The sequence below is a fragment of the Micrasema longulum genome, unplaced genomic scaffold, assembly GCF_059751315.1.
Source record: "Micrasema longulum isolate JH-2025_06_02 unplaced genomic scaffold, ASM5975131v1 h1tg001422l, whole genome shotgun sequence".
NCBI lineage: Eukaryota > Metazoa > Arthropoda > Insecta > Trichoptera > Brachycentridae > Micrasema > Micrasema longulum.
This window is the reverse complement of record NW_028278608.1, coordinates 38,982-56,207: the sequence shown is the minus strand read 5'-3', so window position 1 is coordinate 56,207 and position 17,226 is coordinate 38,982. Positions and strand designations below refer to the sequence as shown.

Genomic DNA, 17,226 nt, shown 5'->3' with positions numbered 1-17,226 from the left:
TTATTCCGATGTCTTTATGTTATTTCATAGCTTTCAAATCTACACCATTTAGATAGCGACCTATATATATATGTATACATAAGTTTGTATTTTTTGATCAAATGTAATTCGAAGAACTGTAGATTTGTTAACATTAAGTGTGAGAAGCCATTTCTTGGTCCACTCATGAATACTGTCCAGATCTTTTTGTAGATGAGTTAAGTGAGTAAATGGGTTAGAATACAACTTAGTATCATTTGCAATAAATTTAGACATTGCTGTATAATTGTATATCTATAATATAGATTATGAAAAGAACCGGACCTAGTACGGATCCCTGCGGAACGCCACTTAATACAGGTTCTTCACGCGACAGTCCATCACCAACTCAAATTTGGTAAGTTCATCCTGTGGGGAAGTCTTCAATCCAGTCGTAAACCTTTTCCTGGATTCCTTTGTGGTACAGTTTGGCTAACAGTTGAAAGGGAGTTACCTGTGCACTAGGAGACACTGCCTCAAACTCAAACACTGCACCATATACACCACTTCTCAGCTTACGAGTTACCTTAGAGCATGGGCCATCGCCAGGGGAGGCTCTTTTACTTGTTGTGGCGTTCGGGGATTTCTCTTGTTTTCGTTACTGAAACGGAGGGAACTGAAGCTACAAAAAGAAACTACAGATATTAATTTATTATATTTTATAGAATTTCAATCATAAACCGGACAGGCATAAAATTAGCATAAAAAATATTCATATGTGACAAAGGACATTTAAAAATACGGATAACATGACAAGAAAGTTAATCGGGGGTTTTCACCTACAAAGGGCCTTGGATTACTTCAGTACTACTTCATTATACACAACCAGTACTAAGATTTCTCCGGTGACCTTCCAAAATACATAAAAAATTACTTGAAATAATTTTCCACATTAAACGTTTCATAGCACGGTAATAATAAATAATGTATTTGAGGAATTTCTAGACCAGTCGGTCTATTCCTACAAAGCGTAAAATGAAAACTAATCACTTCCTATCAAAACGATACAAAATGGGTATAAAAATCTTATCTGAACAATCCTCGCGGGGAGCAGGGTTCTACAGTTAAGCTAGGATTCCGAGTGCGTTGATCAGCTAGCGACGATTGCATGGGGGCGTTATTTCGCCAGCGTATTTGGATTTCAGCATCCAAGGGGCGTATACGTTCCAACGTCCCCATACACGGAAAAGTTGAAAAAGTTGGTAATAAAAAAACCCAAAAGAGCTCTCTGTAATCTGGTAGCCTTTGTATCTTTGTGCTTAAAGAAAATAATCCATAAAAACATGAAATGCACTTCATTGGATTGAAAAAAGAGGTAAGTGAATTTTCCACTTATTGAGATTAAATTGATTGGACATGATCAATTCGCCGAAAAGATCACAAAACTTTTTAAAACTTTGAAATTATTTTTAGAAGCCACCAGATCTGTAAATATGACAGAACCTATAACAGGGCCACGGATAGTAGCAAAAAGCTCCATTCGGTAATCATAGACAGGAGGAAAGGGAATGTGAATGTGTTCAGAAGATTGATTAGGATATCTGCAGCAGCACGAAGGGGAATCAACAATATTGAAAATAAATTATAAATAAATAAAATATTGGAAATAAATTGGATTGTGGTCCTGTGGCTAGTGTCTCGGACTCACAGACCGAAGGTTTGTGGTTCGAATCCCACTCTACCCCAACTTGATCCCATTTTCTAATAGTGAGTTATTTACAACTCGTTGAAAATGGCCCTTTAAAATTAAATATTTGGGTAAAAATATTTTTTTTTCAATATTTTTCATTAAATTTACCATGACTTGACAAAAATTTCGTAGTCCAGTGATCGGGGTAGCACAAAAAGATTTTAAGTGCTGACAGATTAAAAGAAAAAAAAGGATAGGTTACCCTCCCTGAATTCCCTCCCTGAATTCCCTCCCTGATTCCCATTGCAATTGCTAAGCATCAAGAAGAGCTTTTAAGGGCATTTTTTAAATATCTGATTTAGACGTTCATTCAGTTGGAAGTAGATGGATTCCACTAATAACAGACGAGTGTTTTTTTTAAAGTGAAAATTTGCGGATCGTCGTTGAAGTTCCAGATCCAAAGGGGCCAAGCACGTTAGAACCGGGATTGCATCCGTTGAGCATGTCCTATATGCTCTAGTACGAGCCAGAAGAGGTTATCTTGGTCCACTTAAAATAATTCTCCTGAAATATTGCAACTCACATCGGTGTGCCTAACAGCCAGCTGCATAGGATACGAAGCCTTAGAAAATGGATTTATACTAGACCGGTGAGTTTCAAAAGACAACCCCAAGCGTGCAACTTTGTGGAAAACCATTTTTCCGAAACTCACAGCTTACATTTACACAATATACTTGTCAAGCTTATCGGTCTGTAGTTTCTCAGGTCCAATATGTTACCTTTCTTGTAAATTGGTGTGCTACAATTTTCTTCCAGTCACTCGATTGTTTTCCAGTGTCAAATGATCTTTGTATGAGAAAAGACACTTGTTTACTCATATTCGAAACACACTTTTTCAAGACAATTGATGGAAGGTTATCTAAGCCCATGGATGATTCATCTTGTAGGTTATTAAGGACATTTTTAAAATCTTTCAAGAAAAAACAAATATTTCGCAAATGGGGTTTGGCACTCATTCCATTAAATATATCTCTGAAAGTGGTCCATCGGATTCCTTGATATACATTTTATTAAATTCCACAGAGAAAGCATTGGCCATGTCTATCTGATTTGATGTGGTTGCGTCAGCTGAGTTTATTGAATATGGCGGTATAGTTGTTTTTGGGGGTATTGTTTGTTTATATAACTGTAGAAATGTTTGTTTCCACTATTAATTAGGTTTATTTCAAAACATATTCGGGACTCTGTTTCCCGGTAAGATCTGTGAATTTTCCGATTGTTTTGTATTTATCTTAAAACTTTATTTTGTGATGTATCAATTTTAAAATATCAGCGCTTATCCAAGGTTTATTGCTTCTACTACCTTTGTTTGAAATGAGAGTGTTGGCATTGAGGGCTGAGTAAATGTAATTTTTATACGATTTCCAGTTTTCATCAATGCCAGTGTCATGAAAATGAATCGATCCTTGTAACAACAGTTAATTTATATTTTCTTAGTTGGATTAACAGTATTTTTTTCATTCACAATTAGATATTTTATTTTCGGTTCAAATGGATGCTTGTAGGGTTGTAACCATAAAAACATGATAATTTTTGCCGATGCGCGGTAGGTATTCTATATTTGTAAGCAGATTTTCTTCGTTATATAGGATTATATCTAGTATAGACGGGGTATCGTTATTCCTGTAACGGGTTGGTTTATTTACCGATTGATCCAAATTGCATATCCAGGAATAGGTTTTCTGGAATTCGCATATTACAAAAGGATTGAAGGGACCATTTTAAGCAAGAGAAGTTAATATCTCTAAATATAAGAAAAGTGGCCAATTCAGCTGTATTTTTAATGTTCCTTTAATGTTCATTTTATCCCCTTCGAGCAGATTTGGTGATTGCAATTAGGAAGTTAAAGTTACTGAGCTGAACATCTAACGACGGCCATTGTTAGAAGAGAGGTTGGGTTTTACATGAATTGGTAAATTGCAATAGGCGTGTGCTACATAGATAACAATACCACCTCTCCGTCATGTTACACAGTGTGTTAAGTGGTCACTTAAACCATCCAATGACTGATCATAAGCCCTGTATATGCCTAGACTTTCATATTTCCATCTTAAAATCGTTTTCCTTCTCTGTTGCAATAAACTTAGATCTAAATAACTTCCTAGGGAGGAAATACCGCCTGTCTAAAAATATTTGCATACACTCAAAACATTTTCAAACCTTTATATAAGTCACTAAAAGACTACGGTCACGCATGCGGCACTGTTTATTTCAAGGTTTTTTAACTACTTCAATTTAACCGCGAGTCACAGTAAAAGGATTGTTACTACGTTTGACAATTATAACACCAATGGTTAGAAAGGTAACGTTTCTCTCTTTGATGGAAAAGGACAGCACAAAATATGTATTTGTTGTGTTAAATATTGCAGAGTTAAACCACCGCATAAACAAATATTTCATGTCAACCCATCCAGGAATCTAACCCAGGACCTAAAGTTTGGTAGGCGAACGCGCCAACCACTGCACTACGAGGCGGACATTTCTCCACCCGATTTCCATATTCAGGATTTTCAATTGAGAGTGGTCATCGTATCATAAGTACTCGTCCAGGATTCTGATTCTAGAAGGCCGTTTACACGTAGACAATACAGTATTTTTTGTCAAGGACTCGACCATACCACACGTATACAATTTGTGGGACAAAAAATTGTTCCAACAATAATAACCCCCACAACCGCGCACGGCCACATTGTCCTTGTATGAACACGTGCGTACAGGACCTTGTGATAATATCGACTTGCCTAAGGTGAACGTGTCGCTCCCAAAATAAATTAACAGCCAAAAATCATGATAGAAAAAAGTGTTTTTTACTATTTAGTTCGTCTTTTAACAATTTCATTTCATCTTGATATAAAATTAATCATATTTTTCGTGAATTCGCTCGTAACCCGCTAAGTCTTGAATCGAAGCTTTTTTTAGACTTAGGAATGACGTACAATGTACAAGTTTGAATTAAGTACAAGTCTGCGTGAAGATAGGGCCACCAAAGATGGTACATCAGAGTGCGCTTAAACCTTCAGGGGGGGGGTAAATTTTAGGAAGGGGTGGTGAGATTTTTACTTAAAAGTTATTGCGGAGCTTTTTGTATCTCTCCAAATCCCCTACCCTCTTTCAGTGCGGGTTTACATTGCATTTTTGATGCGCAATAATTCATTTAATTAAAATGAAAATTATTTCTGACAGATAAATATCTTATTGGATTTTTAGGTTAAAGCATTTTGATACTGATTTGATGAAATTAAAATATCGACCTCGTTTGAGCAAAATAAATTGTAATTTTTATCTTATCAAAAAAACTACGAACAAGTTTTTGTTTAATTAGGTATACACAGATAAAAACAATAAAATACGACATTCATATTACAAGAAACAGATAAAAGATTTCGTTATTTTATAATAATGTTGACTGTAAAAAAAAGACTGTACTCATATAATGTAGAACGAATGTCATTTTTCTTTCACAAAAATTTCACAAAGTTGCAGTATTTGAATCAAGGATAGGAGCGCGGGAATGGACACCTACTTTTAATGCGTAAGGATGTTCATCAATATTGGTGAACTGGATGATGAAAGTTCACTATGAATTATGATATTTAACTATTTACCATAATAATTTTCACGATGACGCACGACGATTTCAAGAATTCTTATGCAATGTGACGTAATGTCAAAATTTTGTTTATAATGTTCCGAATCCAGAAATAATCTCTTTTTTAAATCTTTTATCTGAATGTTAGGCAGGTACCGTAAGGATAGATCAAGGGAAGAATGTGAAAATAAGGTAATCGGCCAGGAGTTATATCGATAAATGCTGTTTTAAAGAAACAAACAAGGTAGGCTTTACTAGACTAGATTATTTTTAAAATGTAAATAAAACTTAATAACTTAAAGGTCATAACATTTTAAATGGTCAGAAAGGATTAAATTTGTAAAAGGGTTTTTTTATTAGTGCCACAAATATTACAAATGATTATAACACGACTAGGATATAGAAATTCAAAAGGATGTATCAAATTTAAATTATTTTAAATCAGGTTTATCTGTTGTGTCCTTATAAGAGGTCTCAGCATGTGAAGCCACTGCTTGAACAACCGTGGATCCACCTGGGAATGGTCTGGCAAAACGTATTGTTTGAGCTTTACAGGCGTTACTATAGGCTCCAGGCTTTCTGGTGAAGTAGAGTAGCGAAGGAGTTTACCCGTCCAGTCGTAAACACTTCGAAGGCACTGCAGTACCTAGGTAGCCCAAATTATAGCGTATTGGATTGTTATAGGTGATCCTTTACTTATTCCGCAGTTTATGATGTGAATATGGAGACCAAATACCATGTAAAAATGTTTTTCTTCACTTCGACACTGCACTGAAAAGGCGTCTTGCTAACATAGAGGCCCTGAAATTGATGGCTCCTTTCTATCTTTCTGTCATTGGTCATCTTTACCATAATCAGTCAGTATGTGATATAGGTACTTGACTTTTGAAGTTACAATCAAAAAGTGGTTATCTAGAAATACAGGTGGTGGTGGCACGAATTCAGAAAATGGCTAATTGTATTAAATCAGTATTTTTTGCTTTGTACATCATATTGTGTTTTGTATATTTTTTGCAAATATTGAACAGCAATCACATGACGTCAATAAATGGGGTCAATTGTACCATATCATCTGCATAACGAAATCTCACTAAATGGTACTGTTGATGTGTTCCTACAGCAAGGACAAGCATTCAAGAAGCAAGCGGTGTTGTCTCTCCTGACTCGCGATGTCACACTTACCATTTCCGCCTAGATTATGCCATATTATACCTTTTGTAAATTTAAGTAGAATTTAAGACGGTTATGATTAAGTATTACTCATTAATGCCAATCTATTAAGGCTTACTTAAGCCTGTTGATTGGCTTTTAAAAAAAAACTAATATTTTAAGCACCGACACTGTTTACATGGTATCCAACTTTGGTTGAATTTTACATTTACATTTTTTTACATTTACATTTTTACATTTTTTTTTTGCACCACAACAGGCCAGGAGGCCTAATTACAGTGGTGAATTACATCACAGAGTACCCAGGCTTGAGAAAAATCACATTTTAATTTTTGTGTTCTCACCGGGAATCGAACCCAGAACCTTCCGTGCGTGAATCCAAGCGTCTTGACCACTACACCACGGAGGCCGCCTTAGGAGCCGCATTAAGGAGCATAGTAAGATTATCCCTCGTACATTTTAACGAGTGCAATTTTTGGCCTTTTCGCGTGTAGAAGTGCATTTTCCTTACGTAAAGAAATGAACGCAAAAATATAAATAAACTGACAGCATAAGTTTAATACAAAAATAAATGTTTTGTTCCTTTTTTTCCTTTACTATAAGTGATAAAAATATCCTATGTAAACCCTCTTGTTAATTTCAAGTAGGCTTACTTGTTTTAAGTTGTCGGGGGTAGGATTACTGAGACATAAGCTCGCGAGATTTACATCTGCAGAGCGTTTACTTCTAAATACTTGGAATTATTTTTTACCTCCGTCAAATACTTTATCGCCGGCTCAACGAAAACACTTAATGTACACACACGAGAAGAAATTCGCTTTGAATATTGTAATAATAAAGATGATGATCGGCGGGGAATAAATCAATCCAAAGTGAATTGAATTTCGCAAACTCCATATTTTCCAAGGGAAAATGAGATCATTTTCATTTTTGTATTACTACAGGCCAAACACTCTATTATATTTGTAAATAACACAACATAACACTTAAGCTTAGAAAAAAATACAAAAAACTATTGTGATCTCACTGGGAATCATAGTCGGAAGTCCCGTATGTCAGCCTACCGAGCCATTATACTACACACGAATTCAAGTTACTTCAGGGGTGCAATTGAACGTAGTTATGCAGAAAGCAGCCAGCCATAGAAAAGTGAAACTGAGATAATAGAACCTTTGTGAAAAGAGTGAGTAAACAAATCACAACATTTGGAATGTTTTTGATTTTAACAAATGATAAACAAGGAATATCTTAGTTTTTTTTTTACATTTCAAACAAGAATTTAACTATGTATTTGACCAGTTTTGATGATTTATAAATTCGTTAAGATGTTCTAGTACTGTGGGTTTCTTCTACAAATTGAGAAACACCGTTTTTGTGATTGATACCATTTTCAGAAGGTGATTAAAACAACTTTGTGTATGAAAACGGTCTGGCTGTTTTTAGCAGAATATAGAATTGACCTTACTGCACCCGATAACATCATTTTTTTTCTTTTAATTGTGGACTGGCTGCTTTCTGCATAACTACGTTCAATTATGAATCTTCTCTTCTTTAATTAATTTGAAGAATTTTATTATTTTAAAGTGACGAGACTTTGCTTCGCATAATGGCCTCACTGACGATTAAACGTCAAATAGTGTATAAAATTGCGGCAAAAACGGAAATACAACTAATACGGTTTGATCAATTCAACTTTATTAAGTGTTTTGGGAAATGTTTAAGGTCGCAATAATGTTCAAAATGAAGATTATCATCTTTGATTTCCCGTGTTTATATTTTTTGACGTTTAATAATCAGTGTGGCCATTGTGTGAAGCAAAGTCTTATCACTTTAAAAAAAATCAACTCTTCAAATTAATCACTCTCTAGGGCGTAAAGAAGATGCAAAATATCTCCCCTGGAATAATGCAATCAATAATATTAAACTACAAAGTAGATACTAACCTCCTAAATAAAATACAAATGAATGCGGTATTGAGAACACTTAGACATCGGGAAATATTTAAACTGCCTTTGTTTTCAAATAATGCTACATACCACACACCCATAGCCTGGATGTGTCGGGAATATAATATATACTTTCGAAACAATAAAATTGACATTTTTCATTATACTCTCAGCTTTTGCGAATAATCTCATAGGAATAAATCTTATTCAATAAGTACACACGTACAACTTATTTTTTATTGCATTGTATCCTGAATAAAAAAAATAAATATATGTATTATAACTTAATATTTAAATCTATTTTGTGAAGTTCCATAATTGAAGATATAAATGAATGTAAAATTGTATCGATAATGCTTTCAAATTGTATGTTTTCTAGTATGTATCTTTGTTGAATTACCTAATAAAATTAAAAATATAACATCTATAGTACTTTGAAATCACTTGATTCACATAGTCTTAATTGTCATCTTATGCCTGGAGATATTAAAAATATTTGTATTAGAAAACCGTGTTTTTTATATGCCTTTGTTTTTATTATATTTCCGTTGTATTGTCAACTAAACTTTCTCGTTTTTTAGCCGCAACTATTACTGTTTTGTTAATTTTGTTTCCTTTTAATATGAAAATAAAGTAACATATACATACCTGGTCGACATACCCGCCACAGATCTTCTTTTTGTTCTGCAAGTTCTAAGACCAACTATCACATGCACTCGCCTATCCCTAGGCTCCATAGATATGGCAATCAGTATGAGGACAAGGCTGATATATTTGGTTCTGGACTTGATAGTTATAAAACGGGTCTGATTTCTTTTTTTCTCTCGCAATATTATTCTTAAACTTTTCTTTGTATTTAAAAAGGTTTTTCGTTTTTTTGTTTTTTCATATTTATTTCGTTAATATTTTTGGTTGCTTATGTGTATTTACTTACTTGTTAATATTGTTATAGTTATGCAATTTTATAGTTTTTTGTTTTGTTTTTATATACGTATTTTTTTAAAATATTTATGTTCAATATATGTTAAAGGCAATTTATGCCGTTTATGTAAAATAAATAAATATACATTTATATGTGTAAAGATACTATTAGTATTTTTATTGAACTGAGAAACAGCTGTTTTTAAATAAGAAATTAGTTGTAGAATAATTGAGTTTGAATCTATACGTCTTTTTAATTATATATTTTACAAATGTTTTATGCATAGTAGCAGCTAGAAAAATATGATTTCCGCTATCCATAAGTTCCCAAACTTTTTCACGCCACCACTCAATCGCTCTTATTTGTATATTAAAAATCATTTATACATAATTATGATAAAAAGTTTAAAATAAATAACGTATTAAGTAATAAAACGAGGAGTTAGATAACACAAAAAAATATAATTTATCAAGTATTTTATTTCATCCGAATTTTTTAATCAATCAAATAAAAGCGCGGAATCTTTTGATGTAGATAATATTCTTACGAATTATGCACATGTAGGTAAATTATACTGTAAGACAAAAAAAAAGTATTAAAAAAAATAAAAAATATGATAACCATCCAAACGAAGGGATAGTGACCAAACACCGATGAAATGAGTAATTAAACAGTGCCCGTCCAAAAGCTGGCCATAAAAATTCTAATAAATATTTGATGACCCTCGAGTAGTCTCCAGAAAATTTGAATTTCAAAACGGCAGTATTCAAATACAGAGGTCGCCAGCAACCGTTAACATCACCCGCCCATTTCATGGTAACTCGTAAATGGGATGGTGGTTCGTCCCTCGCAGTCTCTATATAACTCTTCAATGATTAGGGTGGCGTGTCATAACATCATGACACGGTCTCGCCTAAGGATTGAGATAAAGGGGGGTAGATTGTTATACTCAACCTTTCGGACGTGTATTTTAACATTTTATTTTTAAATTTATCTTCATTTAATTATGAATGTCATGCAAGACTGAAAAACTTTATTCCTCATACATTGTCACTCATGGAGAGAATCCAGAAGTTTCTTTTTACTTGTGCATGAGGTTTTATAGATACTACCCATTGCAATACCCATCATTGTTTCTTTTAGATATGCTTTGTAACACAAGTTTGCGGTCTAGCCTCGCTTATTATGGCCTTTAAACTTCTGAACGGATTAATTTATAATCCCTAGATTTTAAAGCGCAAAAAATGAAATGCACCGAAAAACTACGGCAACCCAGACAATTTGTTTTACCTGAATGCAAGACAAATTTATAGTTTATGATGCCTGTGAAAAAAACGATTGGTCTGTTGAACAGCATACGAGGAAAATTGATATTTTCCATGCTGAGATTACCAGTTTTAGACTCTTTCTCTCTAACTATGTATCATCATTGAAATATGTGATTTGGTTGCTTTTGTTATTTATTGTTTTTAATGACCATCTACATGTTTATAATACGTCTGCACCTGTCTGTAAAATTGTCTTTTATGCTATTTTTTTTAAGATTGAAAAAAATACTCTAATGTGGATTGTAATTGGCAGATGGGCTGTAATGTATGTATAAATATTAAGTAAATAAATATGATCTATGTATTTACAAAAATTGAGTCTGGGTTTTTTAGAGCCCATCCTAAATTTTCCAGCCCGAAGAACTATTATCCGATGCACTTTTGTTATTCAGCTATCGAAAGCTCAATTTGGAGTTTGTGCATCACAGGTAAAGTTAGTGTGAATAATTAATCAATTTATGGACTATCTCACGTCCACCGTTTGAGTATTTTTTGCAGTCATACATTTTAAACGAATGTGACAAAAATAGAACCCATCGCGTTTTCGCAAAACCGCAGAAGGACAATTAACGTAACTCAATTTCTGTTTTATCAATAAATAATTAATTATAAAATGTCAATGTTACAACATTAAAAAAAATATCTTTTTACAAATACGATTATACATTCCATTCGCTCCGTTCGTCTAGTCGTATTATAAGCGGATTTGGCCATGCAAACGACTGACACGACAATTTTTTATTATTATTATTACTCTTGTTACCAGTTTTTATAAACTATCTTTTATTTTGCCAAAATGTCCACAAAAGACTGATTGTTTTTCATTGATTGAGTCTATAATAAGGTATGAGATAAAATCATGGGGTCATTCCACAATCCTGCAGTATTCCATTATTGAGAATGTTGTACCAGTACAATTATGCAAACAGAGCGATAGCAAATGCCTCATTTTTAGTTGACTCAAAACACTGCCGGTACAATGAATTTAGTGGCAGTGCATCATTATAAAGAAGTTTAATTTTAACGTTTTTATAATTTTACAAACTAACACTTCGTAACACTCGTTTCACTTATAATGATTGTTAAGTGATCCCTAAACTGAGTAGTAAATATGGAAGTAGAGCTTTAAATTATATTAAAACTTACATTGTTATAATATGTAGTAAGTAAATTTAAATTGATCCGTTAATTAACCATCTAAAGAAACAAATAAATGAATTTATATTTTTAATTTTGTTTTTACTGAATGAAATAAGAAATTGAAATCAAGAGTTTTTATATTTATGAAGTATAACAAACATGTTCAAATTCGATGTATAAGTATAATATGTTGTCACGTAATATTTTGTTTTATAATTGTGCCACAAAAAGTGGCTTTTTGGGGTTAATGTATTTACTAGTTTTTTTTTTTTTTATGTTTTCTTATTATTTATTTCTCATATAAAGATAGATAAATATTACAAAATAAATATTAATAACTGGGACATGCTCATTATTAAAGAAAAATAAATTTAAAAAAAATAAAATAACATGAATTTCAATAAACATCTGAACAAAACGCTTAGTAGATTATAAATATATGCAGTGTCTCACAGAAGTCTCCTGCAATGGTCTGTTCCCTTAGAAAAAAACCAAACTTGTAAACTTCTGAAAATGGCTCTCGTTCTTTTTATTTATGAAAAATATATGTAAAAATGTAAATATACAATAGTTATGGAATATATCAATTCCCAATAAAAAGTGTCTATGCAATTCTCAAAAATTTTCACATTGAAAATTAATGATGAAGAACAAGCTGATGAACAAATTTCAGATTTATACTTGATAGCAATTAATTGAGGAATAAATAAATATTTTATTTTATGTTCAGAGCAAATTTTTTCTCATTCCGATGTGTCATCATCATCGTCATAATTTTTTGCACATAATGGTGCAGAGGGGATTGCATTGGTACACCAATCGCAGCGTTTCTTGATATTTTTTGTTAAATAAGGTAAGATGATCAGTCTTACGCTTTGTGTAAATTTAGTTATTAAATTTATTTTCCTCTTATTGATGTAATTACACCACTTGGTGTATTGAAGCGCAAAAAACACAAATAGGTATATCCTTATGGTTCAATTGTATGTACTGGTGGATTTTTTAAAGCTGGCGCGTTCGCAATACTTACACGAACACATTTTGTAGTATCTGTGAATAAGCTCATGGTATGACATCGCACGGCATACGCATTATGAAAACAATATATGTCTCTCTCGCACTCAAACGCGCTTATGAGCGTGACATAGACAACTATTGCTTTGTTAGTTGCTAATGATATGGTAATAAAATATACACAGGTTACTTCTGCGTTCGTCTGAATTTTGTTGCGATACTTAATAGCAAAAATATAATAATATGTATTCGAGGTATATGTATTAAGTATAGTATGTATTAGGTATAGATTAAAAACACTGGTTTAAAAATATGTATTTTAATTCAATCAAATTACGGGTTGTGATCCCGTGGTTAGTGTTTTGGACTCACGGCTCAAAGGTCCATGATTCGAATCCCACTCTACCCCAACTTTATTCCCATTTTCTAATAGTTTGTTATTTACAGCTCGTTGAAAATGGCCCATAAATTAAATATTTGAGTATATCATAAGAACGCAAATACTTTTTATTATTAAAAAAATATCCAAATATTATAAATAAGTCAATGCTGACGCTTCTGAAAAATTTACAAAAAAACATTTTTAATGTGCAGAATATTGATTTTTAAAATCTTGATATTATATTAAATGTTTTAAATTATTTTTTTTGGATTAGAGCGAAAAAAACACACTTAAGAAAATGTCATATATTTATTTACTTTTAAAAAAGCACTTTTTCATTTAATATTTTGTGTTCATAATAATAATAATTAATACAGTGTAAATAAAATGAACAGTAGACATTATATTGGAAACAAATATATACACACTTATTGATAAACAATAAAGTTAAAATTTAATTAATTTAACCTTTTTTTAATCAACATCCTGTAGATTTTAAATGCGTTTGTGTAGGTTTTGCGAACGCGCCAGCTTTAGTTAAACAACCAGTACACCTAAACGCCTGTATAAAATACACACGCTAGGAGAATGTACCAACTTGTGTAAGAGTACTGGTTGATCCCCTCTGGAATGTTCCCCACCGAAAGGGTTTGCGTTTATTATGATTGCGTATATTAATATTTCACAGCTCATTACGTGTTAGGGAGTAAGAAAGTCGTACCTAACTACGGCAGATTATAGGCAAACATCACGGTTTATGGACATTGTAGATGCGACGTTCCCTCTGTGTATTGAGGAATGCTAGGGGTCTGCCGACATGTACCCGTACATGTAGGCACTGCAGCACTCGGAACCCAGCCTTAGGGTCAGATGAAATATTGGAGCTGCGGAGCCCCGCCATCAAACTGACGAGCCATCATCAGCGCCGTTTTATTACGTGTTATATTATCGTCTATCCCCGTATTTGCATTAATACAAATTGTATAATTAATCTTTTCTTGTGCACTGTACACGTGTGCACATCAACAATAATTATATTATTTCATCATATTTATGAAGATAAGCATTATGCAAACAAACAAACAAACCATCGCGCCGTTATTTGAATACAGATCTCGTTTCTTCTACATTCATACATCTTCTCATGCCCGCACGCCGATTATTCCGAATTTTAACATGTCCATCTTCAAGAATTTGTTAGATTTAATAATGCCATGCCTTTCTCAGTCTTCCTCTATTCTTGCATCCATCAACATTCGCATCGTTAATATTTTTAGCCGTTCTTTCGCTGTCCGTTTGCTCTGCATGTCCAAACCAACGCAGAGCTCCTTTCTTGATTTTGTCGATAATGCTTAACTCAGCCTTGCATAATGTACGGATCTCGACATTTGTGCATCTATCGTACATAGTTTTACCACACATTCGCCTGAGAGATCGCTTTTCGACAACATTCAGCCTACTTTCATCCCTGTTTTTCTAAATCCTTACTTCACTCCTATATATTAGGGCTCGGACCAGGGCTCCATTGTAAACTGCTAATTTCGCTGCATGCGACAAACATTTATTTTACAATGTGTATTTAAGTGCTCCCTTCACTCTATTCTCTCCTTTCAATATCTTTCTCAGTCATTCCATCCCTAGTAAACATACTTCCCAGATACACGAATTCCTCTACATGTATTAGTACAACCCCATTCACAGGGATTTCATATTTAGCCATACATTCATTTTTTTCAAAAACCATCACATTCGATTTATCGACATTCATCAGCAAATCGCTTCCCTTACTTAAAGGCATTATAAATATTCTTTAATAATTTGCGTGCTTCCACTTTTTGTTATATTGTATCCCAACTCAACACAGGGCTCTTAGCCTTATTTTTTGTTTTTTTGTAGTTTGTATCTTTATATAAATAAATAATTATTTTGAAAAAGTAAAAAATAATAATATTTTCGCACGAGACGAAATACAACACTAGTATTTGTGTTTTGACCAATTATAGCCGGGTTGTTTGATCGTCAGTAATAGTTAAAAATTCAAAGTATAAGTATCAATTTTAAAAACAGGTTCATTTTGTATTTTTCAAAATATCAACCATTACTTTTGATATTTAACTATTTCTCACGATCAAACAAACGACCTGCCCAAAGTTATAGAACGGTAAATATTATTTTTATATTAAGAAAACAATTGAGGAGTAGGCTGCAATAGGGACAATAAAGCCAAATAGCCCTTTTTCGGAGAATCATTTTTTGAATTTTTTGAACCTTCAAAAGATGGCAGCAAAAACACCCATTTAGAGATCTGCATTGCCGATGTTAGATACTTGAAAATGTGTAAAATGTGTGATTTTCAATGACTAAAACGTGTTGCATTGGTAGTATGTCCAAACGTTTGTATACAAGAATGGATTTCATTCCCAGAGAGTTAAGATTGAAATTTTTCCCCTTTTAAAAACGTTTTTTCTCTGTTGCAATAAATTGCAAGGATATAATAATTAGGTTCGAAAGTTGAAAAAATAAAAGCAATGTTGATGTAACATTCACCAGTTTGCTAATAACAAGGCTTTGTAATGCCTTGACTTCCGAAATCATTAATTTACTTTTTTATGTATCTTTTGAAATTTGTTGCAACAATGATTTTGTGATACCTATTCAAAATATTTTTGAAAATATAAGTTATTCATTTGAGTTATGAGTTATGGGATTAATTCGAGAACAAAAATGTAAGCACAATATTTTATTTTGAAAGTGGTATGTCTATTGCTTATATTGAGCAATTATAATGCTGATAAATAATCCGAAAATATTAAATGAAATTTTTATTATTAGTCTCGCGCGTGCCCAAAGTAGTAGCTATTAGCCATCCTTCCAAGAGTGAATATTAATAGCATTGTATGATTCGATGGAGGTTGTGTAAGGGTCGCCCCCTCGGCTGTGATTGGTTGAAAGGATTGCTACCAATCTTACATTTCCGGCAGCAGAAGAGACGCCATCTTGGTTAGCAAATATATTATTTGTGCGCAGGACCTTCTTTCGCCAAAACTTGCCATTCACAATCCTGACGAATTTATGCTTGTGGTCCTAAGATTTTAGAGAAATTTTGATGCTTTAATAGAAGACAGCTGAAGTATTAGAAAGCCGTCTTTTTCAAAAAAAAAATTTTTAATGCTGTCTAGTTTGATGAAGAATACAGATTTGAGTGTGCAATAATAACAAAACCCTGGACGAATGTTTTTGACTCGATAACTACTCTAGAGTAAAAATCCTAAAAAAGGGTATCGAGCGGAGAAAGCCGCCTCGCGGTGCAGTGATTAGTATTCTCGCTTACCAAGCTTTATGTCCTGGATTCGATTCCTGAAAATGTCAACATGAAATATTGGTTTATAAGATGATTTTAAACTGCAATATTTCACTGTCCCTAGACTGACTCTCGAAGCGTAAAACCGATCCCCCTACTTTCGTGTACTATATGACCAAGTTTCACTGCATATAATTTACTTATAAAGTACCATATGCACCATTAGGTGGATTAGGGTTTGATGATGACTGTTTTAGTTGTAAAGTCTTATAAATACAAAATTCCATCTACAATGTACTAATTTATTGATGATTACATGCGTTTTGATGTTTAGAAAGGTTATAATATTATTTGTTATATTTAGAGAAAAGCCAAACAATAAAGATAAAGTCAAACAACGTTAAGAGTTGAACTGTTTTATAAAAAAAATTACTTATTTATTATATTTTATAATAATACATACATGAAAAACAAACAATTTGATAATATTCATTCATACAATTCCACTTGCATATAATATCTTTAATTACAGATAATATATATGCTTTTGATATTTAAGAGTTTTTCAATGAACAAAATATGTAAGTTGTAAATGTGTACTTAAAGACTATTTTAAATTAAACTTAATTACACAGATATGTAATATGTTTTAATTATTGATTTTCAAGAAAGTTTACTATTTTTTTAATTTAAATTTATTAACTAATTATAAATAGATTTAATATT

General features: G+C 32.7%; 1 protein-coding gene across 1 annotated transcript in view; it reads right to left on the bottom strand.

Moving 5' to 3' along the window:
• Positions 1–382: 382 nt before the first annotated feature.
• LOC148275444 (sodium channel protein Nach-like) overlaps positions 383–17,226 on the bottom strand; it is a 50,353-nt gene continuing 33,509 nt past the window's right edge. Inside the window, exon 8 of the mRNA XM_088235705.1 lies at positions 383–507. Coding sequence (XP_088091831.1) covers positions 383–507 — 125 coding nt within the window. The remainder of the gene's footprint in view (positions 508–17,226) is intronic.